Source organism: Lycium ferocissimum, chromosome 4, assembly GCF_029784015.1.
Source record: "Lycium ferocissimum isolate CSIRO_LF1 chromosome 4, AGI_CSIRO_Lferr_CH_V1, whole genome shotgun sequence".
Taxonomy (NCBI): domain Eukaryota; kingdom Viridiplantae; phylum Streptophyta; class Magnoliopsida; order Solanales; family Solanaceae; genus Lycium; species Lycium ferocissimum.
Window position 1 is genome coordinate 50,071,746 of NC_081345.1, and position 18,212 is coordinate 50,089,957.

The 18,212-nt window shown below is 33.5% G+C and overlaps 1 protein-coding gene across 1 annotated transcript; it reads left to right on the top strand.

Annotated features, from left to right (window-relative positions):
• The first annotated feature begins 3,963 nt into the window (after positions 1-3,963).
• Positions 3,964-18,117, top strand: LOC132054826 (gibberellin 2-beta-dioxygenase 8-like). Its single transcript, XM_059446798.1, has 6 exons — positions 3,964-4,105; positions 5,366-5,444; positions 13,527-13,807; positions 13,915-14,103; positions 16,751-17,078; positions 17,752-18,117. The coding sequence occupies exons 2-6, from the start codon at positions 5,406-5,408 to the stop codon at positions 17,989-17,991; spliced, it is 1,077 nt and encodes a 358-aa protein (XP_059302781.1). The 5' UTR covers positions 3,964-4,105; positions 5,366-5,405; the 3' UTR covers positions 17,992-18,117.
• The last annotated feature ends 95 nt before the right edge of the window (positions 18,118-18,212 follow it).

Sequence of the window (18,212 nt, forward strand, 5' to 3'; positions counted from 1 at the left end):
AGTAAGTTACAAGATTGAATATTCTTAGGTTCTATGTTTTGTCCTACTTAATAAATCCTAGCTAGCATGTATTTATACTACTAGGTCTAATCCTTTCCTAGAAAGGATCTAAATCCCAATAACACTCAAAAACCAACAAAGAAAAAAGTTTCCTCTTATTTCTTTCCGCTTTTGAGTAGGAATTGGCTTGAATATCTTCTCAACTTCACAGTACCTACACTATACTATTAGCCAATGAAAACCTAAGTACATACAGAGGCGGATCCAAAATTTGAAAGTTCTGGGTGCCATATCGCTTTAAATAGTAGGTGTGTAGCGTTTTGCATAAAGAAAGTCTTAGCTCGTTGGTTTTGGTGACTCAGAAGTTAGAGGAGGTCTTGGGTTCAAGACTTCTTAGCCACAACTTGACTCCTTTTTACCAAAAGGAAAGTGGTAATTGGGTTCGAACCAATGACCACCATAGAAAAGGTTAAGCTATTAACAATCCTGCCAGGAAGCACACATCATCAGTTGGTGTCTATCCTAGCTTGAGAGTTTGAGTCATAAGCTTTTATATGCAGCAAAGTAAAATAATTTTAAAAAGTCTATCCAAAGGGATTCGAACCAGCGACCTGAGGCGGCAGAATTTGACATTTCACCACTGGCACTATGTGCTCACGTGTTACTCTGGGTGGCAGAATTATTATCTATACTATTTCCTTTACGTACATACATATATATACACAATTTCACCTGAGAGGTCCGGGTGGCGTGCCAACCCCACGCTTATACATAGATCCGCCCCTGAGTACAGATTCCTCCGTTCCAATTTAAGTGTCTTTTTAGTCTGTCCAAAAAGAGTGTCTCTTTCTATTTTTTGTAAGTCTTTCGATTCAAACATCCTACATGACAAGTTTAAGACCACAAGATGCAAATGATTTTTTTGATACTTTAGACAGCTTTAATTTAAGACCACAAGATTCAAAAAATCTCTTTTCATTTCTTGAACTACGTGCCTAATCAAACTAAGATACTTAAATTAGGATGGAGGAAGTACTTCATTCGTTTCATTTGTTTCACGTTGTTTCTTATTAGACCGTTTAAAAAAATGACACACTACTATATTGCCCTAATGAGAAGCTTTTATAGCAATCCAAATGTTAATCATATGTTACAATAGTTACGAGTTTCAAAAGTTTTTTTGTTTTTTAGTGTATAGCCACCTTATTGGATAGGAGGGGTTTAGGCTGGAGTTTCAAAAGTTTAATAGTCACATAAATGTATTAGCAACTCAAAAATTTTGATCTCTCGGTTAAACTTTGTGCTAGTTCAAACTATGACAGTAAAATAAAAAGGCGATAGTATTACTTTGCAACTTGAAAATTTAAATAGATGTTGCAGTATGTGAAAATCTAGTTGTTAATTCAAGATTAGCCAAAAATAACACCATTACGCAATACGCATACGCAGTGGTGGAGCCAGCCCTTCGGTTGTAGGTTCGGCCGAACCCAGTAGCTTTTGTCCGAATCATATATTTGTATTAAATTTTTTGTTAAATATGTACAAATTATTAATTAAGAACCCAGTAACTTTAAAGAATAAGGACTCTGAACCCACAAGTTTCGAATCCTGACTCCACCTCTGCGCATGCGCATACGACGGAGGGTGAGTTAATATGAGGCAAGTCATGCAAAATGGATGACAGACTTCTAGTATGGTGAGATTTCGAACAAAAAAGAGTGTAAATTGTTATGCTGGACAGAAAATAACTAATTTCACATAACATTTACGTTTTTGTATACGATATAACGGAGACAAATCCGTTAAATGTCGTAGGCCAAAGCAACTTTATTAACGTGCCATATGCTCGAGCTCTGACACATATTTGACACATTTAGGGGTGTACGTGGACCGGGTTGGTTCGGATTTTTCAAATACTAAACCAAACCAAATATGTCGGGTTTTTAAATTTATAAACCAAACCAATAAAATTCAGGTTTTTCAACTTCGGGTTTTCTTGGGTTAGTCGATTTTTTCGGGTTTTTTTTCGAAAAAGTCTTTATACAAAACATATGACTTTTACTTCAAATATTTCTTTAGTCCTAGTAAGATACAACTATATAACTAAGGTGTTTCTTAAGAAAATAACACAAAATGTGAGATGAGTGATGATATCGTATTAAAATATTCAACAAAAAAGATAATAAAATCAGTTAAAATAAGTATTACTAATTAATAAGCCATAAAGAAAATGACTTTAATCTAAATACTAAGTTATGCTAAAATAAGTACGGCTAATAAGTATTAATTACATGTCAAAGAAAAAAAATTAAACTATATATTTTTAGGCTCTAAACCAATTATGCAAAACTAAAGAATAGATATCAAACATTCTTTGCATTCCTACAGTTAGAATTGGATTTCTTTTGTTAGCATTAGTGTTGAGTTGGTTTTGATTTGGAGTTTATTTGAGTTACTAACATCCACGGGATATAAAATTTACTGGCATTCAAAATTCTAAGTTCAAGTTTAAAATAATATGATAAAAGACAAAAAACTACGAAAAAATTTAGGAAATATTTACAAATTACATTACATATAAATATTTTTATGTATAATATATTTTAAAAATCGAATACACGTACTGTCGGGTCGGCTTGGTTCGGTTTGACTTTTTTTAGCTAAAACCAAACCAAAACAATTATGGTCGGTTTTTTTTTTTCAACACCAAACCAAGTCAAACCAAACCACTATTGTAGGGTTTTTAGTTTGGCTGGTTTTATCGGTTTGGTGCGGTTTGTCGGTTCTTTTTTATAGCCGTAGACACATTTATGTCAACTAAGATCAATGAAGACCTTATATATGTAGTGAAATCAAGCTAAAGGGTATGGTACAATAATAATAATTATACATCATCAGTAGCTTTGTGTCCTGCATCAAAGCAGTGCACATGGAAGCCTTTAAATTCTCAGCCTGCAAAAATTTTCTTAACGACGTGTATTTCAGACGAAACATGAGACTTTGTTTTATCATAATATATGTCACATGTACGTGCCATTGCCGACATAGATTAAGATAAATTCTTATTTTCTTCTTAATTTTTTTCCCCGTGTTTTTTCATGTTTGGGATCGGTCCATAAATTTATCATGTGTGCCGTTCCTCTACAGCGGAGAGCCAGAAATTTTAGTTAGGAGATTCAAAAAAGAGAAATTGACATTGACCATTGCCACCTAAAATATAGCCGACGGATATACAAAATACACATAACATATTTCTTCGTTGAAAAATTACAGTAATATATAAGATATATATATATATATATAATAGATGTTGAATTATCTTGACTTCCTTGTATGTTTATTTTTATTGTATTTTGAATCTCCTTAATAAAAATTTTGACTCCACAATTGCAATAGCTCCACCCCCATTTGTCTCAAATATCAAGAGAGAGAAGAAATCAAAGAGATAAAATGATGAATGATGAAGAGAGGCAAGACTTGGAAGAATGATAGCCAAATGAAACAAAATTGATGTTTGTGATTGGAAATTAACCTTGATTTTCAACAACCAGTGTGATATTATTGGTCGAACAATATGCCATTAGAAATGGGACTTGTAATATTATGAGTACTTAGCAAAGCAAATTAAAGTAAATTTTCTTTCCCCCACCTAAACCCCAACGACACCCTTTTCTCACTTACGAATTAGCCAATGAAATTAAAGCATCACTCTTTTCAAGCTTCAGTAATAAATATTTATACATTAATAAATATAGCAAAAATGGAAAATGTCATCGAAAAGATATTTGCCATAAAAGGCAGAAGTTCTGATTTCTTGATGAGCCACGTGTTCTTCTTTCTATACATAAACGTTCAATCAAGTAATAAAACACCTACAAACATTAGTATACATTTTCCATGTTATAATTATTGTTGATGTTTTTGACCAAAAATATAATTACTGTTGATGTTTTTTCTCTATAGTCCAGTCCTTTCCCTATAAAAATATCGTCCAATATTCTTGCTGCACTGCAAAACGACTACCTAGGAAGCAGTCATATATACAACATATACATTACCTCTTCGGACTTCAGAGCTTTCTCTGTTACTTAGCTTTATTCTCCATGTAAGTGGTAGTAAGCCTTCTCTATTTTACTTAAGTTTTATTTTCGAGTATATATTTTATTTAGTTAGTTATGTCTTCAACACGTCGATTATGTGACAATTCTTTTTTATTGGATGATTCTTTCTTATAATGGGTAACAAGAAAACTCGAATCCATGATCTCTTGCATACTCCAATACCATATTAAATTATAATATTGTTGGGGGTGTATGAATAAAGTTTCACATGAAAAATAGAAAAGAAAAAAAAAAAAAGAAGCTAATTGTAAAGTGTCGGATGCTCTTCATGCATGGTAAGAAGTCTTTTGGGAAAAATCGCGTGACTTTGCCCATCGCAGACAATATTACACCTTGCTAAGAGTATCTTTGAGCTAATTTAATTAGCTCAATAACTGATATAAGAGCCAAAAGTTTAGTGGGACGGGTATGAAGATGAAGAAGAGATGCAGGCATTTGTGCCCAGCTTATTGTCATTGCATGTCTATGGGTAGGTTTACTACCTTTACCCGTAGGTTGGAGATCATACACACACAGAAGAAACATGTTCACTTGGTAGTTATAAATACTCAATAATGTTGGTGATATCCCGTTAATCTCCAAATTAGACCATGAATCGGCAACGGGTCATGTGGAACTTAGTTCAAGAGAAAATTGTTAGGTTGAGAATAAAGTCCCACATTAAAAGTTAAAAAAAAAAAAAAAGCATAAAGTGTTGAATGTTGTTAATGGAGAAAGGCCTGAAAATCATATCGTCTTGGCTCAAAGTGGAAAATATCACATTATGCTAAGAATATTTTTAGACCAATTTAGCCCAACAACCATCTCATCATAAATTTAAGTTGTTAGTTAGAGAGATAACACTTTTGATTAGAGGCGGAACCATGATTTTTGATTATGGGTTCTGATTATAATTTTTTTTTGCTTGCATGTGCATATTAAAAAGAAATTAATACAAATTACTCTGGGTCTAATTTAGTGGGTTCTGCCTAACTCGTAACTACAATGCTGAGTCTCCCCTTTTATTTACTTAATTATATGCTCATGATTATCATATATGTTTTAAATTGTCTTATAAATCAGTTTTAAAAAGATTCTTAATTAGGTCCTGATGCCCAATCTTCTTGTTTGGTTATCATGATATATTTTCTTTCACATTTCGTTGTTTTTTCCATGCAAACGATTTTGCGTCTTCCTCTTTTCTTTTGGCGTCTGAGTTTGTATTATCAATGATCATATGTTTATTTGGATTGTTTTTATTGTAGCCCAGGATTGCTCTACATTTCTTCTCATCTGAGCCAAGTCATGACGAAGTCTTCAAACGTCCCAGTACAGGCAAACCAAGTAAGAAAGAATTATCATCTTACAAATGCTGTGCAGTCAATAATGCAACTATTTCTTGATCAATTCCATTCTAAATGCTAATTTGGCCTCTATTTCTTTTTATGACGGAAGATGTGCTATATTAACTTTTTTTTGCGCGGATTGCCCTTTATTTGGGTTGCTCTTTAATTTTTGCCCTTCAAATTGGTGGTCTTTAAGTTTTACCCCTCGCCTAACACCCCGAGGTTATGAGTTCGAACCCCAGCTCAGTTTAAAAAAAAAATCGCAAGGCAGAATTTCGCAAGACAAATTTTGCAGAAATTGTTACATTCAATTTTATTAAATTCTACCGGCATAATTTTGTAATACGCTATTTACGAACCTTACGCACGGGCACTTTCATGTGCCCTCGCCCGAAAGGCAAAATTTAAAGACCACCATTTTGAGGGGTAAAAATTAAAGACCACCCCCAGCGAAGGGCAATCCTGCATATTGCCCCTATATTAATAGTCTAATACATGGAGATAGAAGAGTCTGAAACCAAAATGACCCAAAAAAGAGCAAATGAACCAAAATACCTCAACAAAAAAAACTGGTACCAAAGTACCTTTAATGCAGTAAATTACTGCATTAAAGGACTTAACCGTAACGGCAAGGTTAACTCCAATAGCGGAGTAATTTACTGAGCTATTCTGCTTCCTTTTTTTTTTCTTCTGGTTTTGGTTAATTACTCTCTTTCTTGTACATTTTCACATTTTTTACGTACTTTAGCATTAGATTAATCATGCTTCGAGACTCCAAAACTTCAATATTTTTTATAGAACCCGACTTATTTTTGTGCGATTAATAAGGTAGGCTCAATACCTCAAGGATACGCTAAGCTTCGGATTGTCATTTTAGTGGTTGAAAGGTGCTCGAAGTAAGATTTTGTTTGAAAACTTGTTGTCATTAGCTTTAAGTTATTTATTTTTTAGGGTTTAGATTTGAGCGTGTTATTTTTTAGTCAAAATTGCATCATTCATAACAACCTCAAAATAATTAAATTGCATCATTCATAACAATATGAAAATACTTAAACTAGTTCATTAATAACAAACCGAAACTAGTTAAAATACATTCATCAAAGAAAGAAAAAACTTCAAATAGATTCATCAACTCATGCGCTTGACTAGATGTTTTGCCACTGCGAGATCTGCCGCCACCACGAAAGTTTCTTCCATCACAAGAGGTACTTCCACCGTGAGATGTACTTTGACCACCATGCCGTAAGGGACACTTACGCTTATCATGACCAACATGATTGCAAAATGAGCATTTTCAGTGTATCTCCCTGGTGAAACATCCATTTCATTAGGAATACGGGAGTATGCTCGCTGTTTCAATTTATGGATAAATGCTTTGTTAGCAACCATGAAAAATGGCTTTGTTGGCCAATAGCTCTCATCATCAAGTGGGTAAAACCTTTCGGCATACGTTTTTGCATAATTTTTCACCGTATATTCCTTAGCCACGTATTGCGAGGCATTCTTTCCCATTGTGATAAAACACTTGAAGGCATGAGAACCTGGCATGTGGTATGATTGAAACTTGCCATATGTGCATGTTCTTGGTATCTCACAAATTGTGTGAACGTTACCTTCACCACCTTCGTGCACACTTGTTGTGAGTTCAAATATACGCTCTACATGGTTGTACTCCATCCTGTCGTGTTGCTGACACTTAAATTTGTGATATCCGAACAATTGTGTTGGTTTTGGCATCCATTTTAGACTATCTGCCGCAAATCCTTTGGCCGCCTTTGATCGAGTCACGAACCGCTCCACAACCTGCGTAAAAGTCATTCTCACCGTTGCGGTCAAACGCCTGCATAAAGTGGTCAACCGCGTGCATTGTGTTGTCAATCAGTGTTGTCATTCAGAAACGTCAGAAATCAACCATGCGCTAAAGGTGTATAAAGTGGTCAAACGCGTGCATTATGTTCAATCAGTGTTGTCATTCAGAAACGTTATAAATCCACCATGCATAACGCATCTAAACTTAGCGCCATACATCAATATGATTGCTAGCGAATGTTATAAAGCGTAATTGACGAATAAATAGCAACCACACAAAATAGGGTTATTATGTCATTTTTTAACCAATTTGAAAATATTAGTCGTCTTACATCGTTCTCTCCAGGAGACATATTTGAAGCAATGGGTAGGACATGGGAATTGGGTGAAGATTTTGAATGCTCGAATAACCCGAAGGAGAGATACAATCAACGTTACAACAATACAATGACAGATGAGTGGAATTGGCGTGTTAGGGAGGCTGTAGCACTGGAACAAAACTTGAGGGCATTTGGACTTAAACACCCAGAAAGTCATGCTACGTCAATGCCTCGTGGCACTCCACAAGAGTTGAATTTTGCTCTTAATCGTTTTCGCGAAGAGAACAACCGAACGCAAATATGTTGCATTGGGGCTGGATATAGTCGAAATGGTTACATCACATCCAAGTGGGACTCGGACTGTGAGATGTCCGATGACAATGATTTCCCATGATCTTATTAATTTTTGTTTTAAATAAAGTAGGTGGGTCATAGTCATGATCCCACAACCTATTGAGTTTGATACCTATATAAGTAGCCTTTCGCTACTTAGTAAACTACTAAAAGTAGAAATGTAGATTGGTCGGTATTCTTTCCAAAGGATCCAAATACCAGTGGTGATGACAGCTAAAATCATAGCAGCTATTTCGGTGATTCCTCAATCGATCGATAACCATGCATTCGTGCTAGACGAGCTGAAGCCCCGCCTTTTAAGAGAGCATAATGACGATTTTTGCCAACTGAAATATTTAGATCCACGTGAATATTATTGTGGTTTGTACGTCGAATCACAACGTCTTGTTCGTGACTTGAAAAATCTCAACGCTCTAATCCCAACAAGATTCTCATTGAGCATGCCTCGAACTGATCAAGATTCTTGCGAGGTTGCGATACAGAGGATTAGGAAAGAGAACAACCAAATGTTAGCACGACGTTGTAGATTTTATATGCTCAAGTTGACTGAAGAACAGGCATCATCAACCGGTAGGGAACTAACATCTACAGAAAGAAGATTTGTCTTAAGAAACCCAAGATATTTATCTGAAGACGATATTGACAACTTCAATTCTGATGATTAAGAATATTGTGAGTTTAATTATATTTTTAATTTATGATGATTTCGTTAATTAGAAGAATATTAATATGTTTAGTTTTGCTTTTATTCTTATATTTTATGATTTACTTACTTAAGCGTGTTAGAATTGACAAACGTTATATACATAAATACAAAGTGCAACGATTCAAATTTTTATAGAAAACACAAATAAACTACTACATAAAAAGTGACGATTATATAATACATTAGACAAACCATAGAAAATACATAATACATAAAAGTTAAACTACAAAAAATAAAAACAAACTACATAGGAATTAATAAGGGAAAATACATAAAAACCCCCCCAACGTATAGCGTATTAATTATGGCGCACCCTGACATGCTTTGCGGCTGACCTATTACCCCAGGTCTTAATTTTTACGTATTTTTTGTACCATTTTTTGATCGACGTGGCAAAAAAAAAAAATTGAAGCCAGGTTCACACCGGTGGAGAGTGTTGCACACTCTCCACGTGGTGCCACGCTGCTGCCACGTCCTGCCACTTTTCCTTTCTTTTTTTTCATTTGATTTTTCTTTTATTAATTATATTTACACTAATTAACCTCTAATTAACCATTAATTTTGTCTTCTTCATCACTAAACTCTTCTTCTTCATCACTAAACCCTTCTTCTTCTTCTTCTTCTTCTTCTTCTTCTTCTTCTTCTTCTTCTTCATTTCAAGAAATCCATCAACCCATTTTCTTCCTCCATTAGCACACACACATTCAACCCGTTTCTTATCCATTGCACACACACACACACATTCAACCCATTTTCTTCCTCCATTAACAACACACATTCAACCCATTTTCTTCCTCCATTAACACACACACATTCAACCCATTTTCTTCCTCCATTAACACACACATTCAATTTAATCATCAATCATAAAGAGCTTATTTTCAAGAAACATTCAACCCATTTTCTTGAACCCATTTTCTTCAACCCATTTTCTTCCTCCATTAAAACTCATTTTCTTCCTCCATTAACACACACATTCATTTGAAGGCAAATCAAACACCAAAATATCTCCTCCACCTAAATGGCATTATGTTTTAATGGGTCAGACCCATTTTCATATCGGTGTTGTTCTTTGTTGTTGCTCTGTTCTTTGCTGTTGCTGCTGCCGTGTTGCCTACTTTGTGCGTTCTTATTCTTTGCTAACGGTGTGGCGGCGACGGTGTGGCAGCGGCGGCGGCGGTGGTTGAGGAGAAAGAAGAAGAAAGAGAAAAGGAGAAAGAAGAAGAAAGAGAAAAATAAATTGCATTTAACAATTGAAATGTGGAAGAGAGGGAGGGTGGGGGTGGGTGAGAGGATAAAATATAAATAAATTTTTAAAAATTAATTTTTATTAAAATATAAAAAATATTTTTACTGCTTTCACTCGCCATATTTTTTTTTTTTTTTTGCCACGTCAGTCGAAAATGGTACTAAAATACTGAAAAATTAAGACTGGGGGGGTAATAGGTCGCCCGCAAAGGTTGGGTGCGTCATAATTAATCTGGCTATACGTTGGGGGGTTTTTTATGTATTTTCCCAATTAATAAACCTAGCCGACAATGTAACACTTCAAAATTACAAACAACAACAAGAGACCACAAATCATCCTCCAAAATTTCACTTTCTCTTTCAAAGCATTTGTTTCGCATTGAGAGTCTCTAAGATTATCCTTGAAAAAACTTTTTTTTTGTCTTCCGATTCTTTTAGCAATATCTCCAGAAGTTCAATTTTTTCTAGAGCTTCCCTAAGTTGACACTACAAATCAAACTTCAAGGTATCTACATTGCTTTGTGAAGTCGCGGTATCTTTATCAACCGGAGCCTTTTTATACTTCTTCGCCACCGTTTTATCAGCGGGAACTTTATCTTCCCACCGAAAGATGTGCACCGACCATTTGCCTATTAAAATAACAAATAACATTAGTTTTGTAAGATAGAAAATGTAGATAATGTGACAAAAACTCTATAACAATTTGCAAAATAAACTTACTTCGGGCACTTTACAATGCCAAAAACGACGGCCCTGATCTTCTGGAGCCCTTGAAATTTTGAGCCGGCAGTATACACCGCAATAACACATGTCGGGTTCTATAGCATAAAACGATGATTCGGAGTTTAGAGACATGATTTATGAGGGTGTAAAATATGGCAAAAAGAGTGAAAATGGAGGAGAATGGAGAAGTGTTAGGAAAATGGAAGTTCTGCCCTAGTTTTATGGAGTTGTTTAATGCAGAAATTTCCTGCATTATTAAATTGATGGCCTTCCTTAACGCAGTAATTTACTGCATTATTGGACTTAACTGCGCCGTTACGGTTAACTTGGGGTATTTGGGTTCATTTCATCTTTTTTTGTCATTTAGGTTCCAAACTCGTAGAAGAAAGGCCTAATACATCGACAGTCCCTTAAATTCGCCCGTAAATGTCAAGATATTTGAATTGACTTGTTCAAATTGAGCACTTGAATACATGATAAAGTGTTCTTATTAATTAGACATTTTTAAGAAAAACTTTTGCGCATGTCAAATGCCCATTATGAAGATAAATTAACCACTTATAACATGTCACCTCACAATTATATGTATTCAGCCTCAACAAGTGTTAGAACCTCAGGCCTGTTCCAATTGAGGCTAATGTATAAAGTTTGTGGTTAACTTTAATACATAATATATCAAGCTTGAGAATCCGCTCGATTTAAAAAAAAAAAAAATTGAAGCAAAAGTAAATAATAAGAATACTTTATCATGTTCGGGTGCTTAATTAAAACACTTTGTTAATTACTGTACACGTATTTTCAAAGTTTATGCTGCTTTTTAAGAATATGATTTGGTATAATTACTGTTGAAAGTTGTAGTCATTAAATTTACAGCTACTTTTTAATCTTTAACTTTATTTATCTAATCCACTTTTATCAGAATCAATCTTGTTTATAACTTTGATTTTGTATGATTCTCATCAATTCTTTGAGTTCTTTCTAGAAAAAATTTCAAGACCAAGCTATTCAATTATTAAATGGTTAGATTTAAAAATACGTTGTTTTAAGCTTGAATGTCCTTTAAAGCATTGGAAGCAGTACGATATTTGGTTTAAATGTATTTTCGAAATTAAAAGTGTTAGAAGAATTATATAAGTAGAAGATAATAGAATTGACATATTCAATCAGATGATGTAATTCTATTTTAACTATTTCTATTATTTAAAAAATAATTTTAATAGTTTCTGTAACAGTTGCCTCAATCGAAACGGGGCTTCAAAACTAAATTCAATAAATCCTACCTAGAATCAACAATATCTCATGAAAGATTATACGGACATTAACTATATATTGCTAATAAGTAAAAGAAATCGATCATCAAAAATATAATTAATTACCTTGAATTTTAAGAAATTATAAAAATAATTAAACATCAAACAGAATATGTAAAATTTTATTAAGTAAATTAAAAATAAATCGCACCTAACCCCTTCCAAAATGAAAAGGGACAAAAAAAAAAAAAAAAAAAAAAAAAACACACTTACCTGGAGGCCGTCAACATTAATAGAGCATGTGTACCATGATTTATGATAGAGAACATAGACTATAATCCTTTGGATCTTTGACCGATTAAACACACGCAATACTTCAATTTTTAAATGTCAATGGGTCCAATTGGTCTCTGTTTGGTTGCACAAGGCTCCTATGCTCCCTCACCACCTCCCTTGTAAATAAAGGACAGGTATACTTCTTTGTGTCCAAATGTTACTCAAATTGGCCTGACCAAAAAACATAGAATCAGAAATTTCAGGTATATGGTCTCTGATTCTCTTTTCTTCTTTATATATGCAATGATCACACATAACATAAAAAGAAGAAACTTTGCATGGCTTTTTTTCCTCAATTTTGGGTCATATTTCTGGAAACAATTTATGTTTTATGTACGATGGATGTAAGAAATATATACATAATCACCAGAATATTATTAGTACTGACAATATGATAAGAATATATAGTCATTGATCTGCTATAATAGTTTAACCCAAAGCCAAATGCAACATTTCTTCAACGGGTTCAACAAGTAATTTTTTTCACGGATGTAAATATATTTGTGAAAATCACTAAAATTTCAATAAAAACAAAATTCTAAATCCATAAATGCAAATGTACAATGAGTTTAGTTCCAAAATCTTAAAATATAGGTTGACCCATCAAGCTTAAATTTGGAATCGGTTCTGCGTTGTAAACTATACTGATCATGTAAATTTTTTGTTACATTTAAGTTATCTACGTACGCTGTAGGTATTAGAAATATTTACACCATCATGTCACATTTACCAGTTGTAATAAGTACCTATCTTATTTTCAAGATTACAAATCTCATATTTTAAGAAAGTTTACACAACGGGGGCGGAGACGAAACGGTGGGGGTTTAAGTTAGCAACCAGTGAAATTTTGTTCGAACCATATATTTGTATTAGAATTTTTGTCAAATATGTATAAATTATTAATTACGAACTCGGTAACATTAAATAATTAAATACCCACGAACCCATATTCTACCGAATCACTGTTTTCCGCCTACGATGTCTGTAGAGACATCTTTTAGGTAACCTCATAGTGTAATTATTTTTTTTTCACTTACTATGTATATAACTTAAACGTTTCACTTAATATCATTGACAAAAGAATTAACTTATATGCATCAATGATATAAATTTTTTATTTCACTATGAGATCGCCTAAAGTATCTACTTGTAACCCTTCATAAATTGTGACATTTGTATATTTTAAAATTAAGACAGTAAGTTATAGATAAACGGAACCGAAAGTGTAAAATCAGTGGATATTAATTAAACTAGCTCTTAGATGCTACTCCTATATATTCTGCAGTTTTCTGCTGAGATGTATATGTTGTTGTCTAACACCACTTTCTTTTCAGACCATAAGCATGGAAGAATCACCTGATCCTCCATTTGTGGAGACATACAAAGATCTTTTTGATACCATACGCAATGAAAACCTGGATTCAAACAAATACAATGACCTCTTCTTGGTGGAGGAATGTGAGTTGCCTCTGATAAATCTTCACCAACTAAATTACGGAGATAAATTCGAGAGAGAAGAATGCAAGAAAAGAATAGCTAAGGCTTCGCAAGAATGGGGTTTTTTCCAAGTGGTGAATCATGGAGTTTCACATGATGTTTTGGGGGAAATGAAAAGGTATTGAATTGTTTGTGTCTTTTTTGATATATTTTGTTGTTGTCTGATTTATCGTCGTTAAAGTTATGCTTTGTTAGCATGGCACCTGATTATTTCGATTCTAACAGGGAGCAAGTCAAGCTTTTCAAAAGAACTTTCCGTGAGAAGACGAATATTGACAAGAATCTTAACTTCTCCGAAGGAAGTTACCGTTGGGGAACGCCAACGGCAACTTGTCTTCGGCAGATTTCATGGTCGGAAGCTTTTCATATACCTCTCTCTGATGTTTCATGTTCAAAGGGTCTTAGCAGCCTCAGGTAATTAGAATTTTCTTTGTTACATATCTTAATTGATGTGTGTGTGTGTTTAATTATATGTTTGGTTTTGTGTGTATTACAATATCTTGGTCTTCTGGTCTTCGTATTTACCTGTTCTTCAAGTTATTTACTTTAGCTCTTGGGGTAAAGGGAATCTTCTTTATTTGTAAACCCTTCACAAACTATTCTGCATGCCATGTAGCAATAACTGTGTTAGGGCTCTTTTGGTATAAGGAATAAGGATAAATAATCCCGAGATTGAATTTGAGATGAGTTTATCTCACATTTGATTGGAATAAAATCGCGGTATAATTATTCCGGAATTGTAGTGTTATTTTATCCCTGTGAGAGGGCGGCATAACTAATTCCGGGATAACTTGTTTCCAACCATACAACCCCTAGGGTTTTAATATTAAGGACTAGGGGCGGGGCCAGTAAGGGGCAGGGGGTTATCTCTTTCGGCAAAAAATGACACTGTGCATACAAGGTTAAAATTATTTTTCATGTATTTATTGGATTAACATCAAATGCTGGTAAGATTATAAGGCCGTGAGCCTATCTAGTTGTCTATAGGACCGGAGTACTATTCATGTGAGGATAAGTTTTTCCTTTTTGATTTCTTTGGAGATGGTGAATCCGAGAATTGCAGTTGTAGGTAGAGAAAGATGGAAGAGCTAGTGTAAGGACTTTTTGCTGAAATTAGAACTTATATTTAAGTGGTACAATGTAAGTAGGTTATAACTTTAGTTCCTAGAAGATATAAGTGCTCAAAACACTACCAAGAAAATACGAATTCCGAAGACGTTCCATCAGAAATTAGCTTGTCATTTGAAAACGTTTCCAACGAGCCAATTTCTAATGGAACCTGCCAAAAATTCGCTTCTTTTAAGTAGTGAAACTCTTATGGAGTACATTATTAGTCTTGCTGTTTGGAATCAAACTATGTTTCCTTCGAAAAAAGGTCATGGGATAGTCAGTTTTTTAACCATTGTTTGAAATTAAATTTTGGATAAAAATATCTCTGGCTAAAATATGAAGAAATTTACTACATGGTGTGAAACTTGTTGGAGTTCTAAAACTTCCGATATGTGAAACTACAATATGGCGTGATGCTGTTTCAAATTTTTATATGTAAAACTCTAGTATAATGTAATATAATTCAAACTTCTATATATAAGTGAAATTCCAAAACCAAGATCTTCATTCTTAGAGAATGGAGTTGTAGTTCAGTTAGATGTTTTCCCCCAAGCTTCTTTAACGATTTCAGATATGATTCTGAGCTTAAAAGAAACAACAGATGAACTCACAACCCTGTTGATGAAAGAAATAGCGTCTTTTTCATTAAAATATTGCTCAATAATTACATTTGTTAGTCAAATATATAGAAAATGTATATTATTATGTATAGAATATGTGTGTGTGTGTGTCTATATATATATATATATATATATATAAAGAAATATATATTTGTCCGCTATAATTTTGATGGGCAAATTGCTATTTATCCATGTTAAACGTTTCTTTCTAGAGCATTTGGGTGCTGCCGACTGCTTGTACTTAGATAGGAAGCTATTACCCTAGAAAGTGGAGATATATGATCAATTGAAAAGCTTGGTGATAACACTTGATATGATGTGTTTTTTGGCGTTGTGGGGCTATTTATTTGAGGATCCAGTACTTCATAGTAAGATAAATATCCTAAAAAGTGAATGTGTGTCAATTTAGAAAGAAAAAAATGTGGAATTCATGCATTTGGCATTTTTGGGAGGATGTGTCTTAATCCTTATCCTCATGATTTTGTACCAGGCAGTCAACCTAAACAAAAAAAAAACAAGGAGTTAACACTGGACCACCCTTAATAAAGGGCCGCTTGGTTTAAAATCGGAATATTTCATTATTATAATTTTGGACTAAAATCAGGATTATAATTTGAATAACTTATTAAGATTATAATTCTCATTTTCATACCGATTTTAGTTAACACCTCTAATTAAATATGAAATAAATTTAATCTCAAATACTAAAACAAGATAACCTACCTAATCCCTCCAACCAAACTACCTAAGAGGTATAAGAATCCAGGTGGATTAATAGTATTTATTATGTGAGCCAATTAAAAGGAGAAATAAATAAAGACTACTTGCCCAGACAACTATAACTTCTAAAAAGTTTGCTTACAATGCATTGATAGTATTAATAAGTTGAACCGCTTCATGTTTCTTCCCAAACTTAATGTACTTTGTTGATTCTCTTTTATCGTTAGGGGATATATACGTTGTGAATATATTTAAAAAAAAAAATCATCTGATCATATTTACTTGTCGTAGCAGGACATGGCGGAGCCACCTTATTTAAGGGACTCACTGAATATGTAGATAGATTATTATTTTTAATGAATTATTATATGTTTCTCCTTAAAATATTCGTGTACTTTTTTTTTTTTTTCTTATTATGAATTTCTTTAATAAAAATCTTAGCTTCACCACTAGTAACATATTACCTCTCTTATTTTCAAGATTACGAATTTCAAATTTGAGGCATTAATTACTTGTACGAATAATTTAATTAGTGATCGAATAATGACAGTGCAAATAACTTAAACTCAATTTCTTGGAATTTGATCATGATGTTTTTTGGATGAATTCAGCTCCACAATGGAACAATTTGCAACAACACTGTCTGAATTAGCACAGCAATTAGCAAGATTATTAGCAGAGGAACTGGGACATTATAATAAGTCAAATTATTTCAAAGAAACATGTTTGCCAAGCACTTGCTACCTAAGAATGAACAGATATCCACCTTGCCCTATTTCTCCACAACTCTTTGGATTAATGCCACACACTGACAGTGATTTCCTCACAATATTGCATCAAGATGAAATTGGAGGGTTGCAATTATTCAGAGATGGGAAATGGATCTCTGTTAAGCCTAATCCTCAAGCTCTTATCATCAATATAGGAGACCTATTCCAGGTATTTGAAAATTATTTTCCTAAATTTTGATACTCTATCCCAAACAAACACCGTCACATAAATTGGGATGAAAAGAGTACTTTATTTCATATCAAAGGAAAATGATTTAGGCTGTGTTTCGTATGATGGGAGTCAACTTTGACAAAATCACTTGTTTTCTTGAAAACATTTTTCTAGTTTGGTGGGAGAGTGAAAAATAATTTCAGGAAGAAAATTACTCACGAAAGATTGAAAATAACATTAGCAAACAGGATAGTGTTTTGATGATAATTTTGACTATAAATATTCTTCATAATGTCTAAGTGATGATTAAAGCAATAATTATACGTGTTGGGATAAATGTCAAACGAAATAACTCCTTCCCTAAAGTGAGGGAAGTCATTTTCCCCTCCAGAAAAGCATTTTTGGTCCTACCAATTATACCGTTATATATTATTTATTTTTTGAAAATTATCTTCGATCAAAAACACACCCTTGTAAAAGACTCGGAACAATATTTTTCAAGAAAATATTTTCAGTCATACCAAAAACACCCTTATAAATGACTTATTTTCTGAAAAACATTTGCCAAAAATATTTTTGATCATACCAAACACACCCTTTGTTATAACTTATTTGGTGTAAACATATTCTCTAGTTTTTCAAAATTAATGAAGAATGTTACATGATGCAGGCATGGAGCAATGGTGTTTATAGAAGTGTTGAACATAGAGTTGTGACAAATAAAGTAAAAGAGAGGTTCTCAACTGCATTGTTCTTATGTCCCTCTTACGACACAGAAATATTTAGCAGTGTTGAACCTTCTGTTTATAGAAAATTTACATTTAAAGAATTTAGACAACAAGTCCAAGAGGATGTCAAGAAATTTGGTTATAAAGTAGGTCTTCCTAGGTTTCTTGTATCAAGCCACTAAACAAAAAATTTTGCAATCAAATTACTATATCACGACTTTAAATAGTTAAAAGGCAAGAGCCTTAGTTTTTCCTTCTTTTTTTTTCTCTTTATTTCCCATGTCTCGCAATGTTAGAACGGGTTAATATCTAATCTTTTCTCATTGCATTTTTTCTTCTTTATTTCCCATGTCTCACAATGTTAGAACGGGTTAATATCTAATCTTTTCTCATTGCATTTGAA

Coding starts and splice junctions, on each gene's coding strand:
- LOC132054826 (XM_059446798.1), top strand. CDS start 5,406: ATGACGAAGTCTTCAAACGTCCCAGTACAGGCAAACCAA. Junction 5,445..13,526: donor TCCCAGTACAGGCAAACCAA/GTAAGAAAGAAT, acceptor CTTTCTTTTCAG/ACCATAAGCATGGAAGAATC. Junction 13,808..13,914: donor GTTTTGGGGGAAATGAAAAG/GTATTGAATTGT, acceptor CGATTCTAACAG/GGAGCAAGTCAAGCTTTTCA.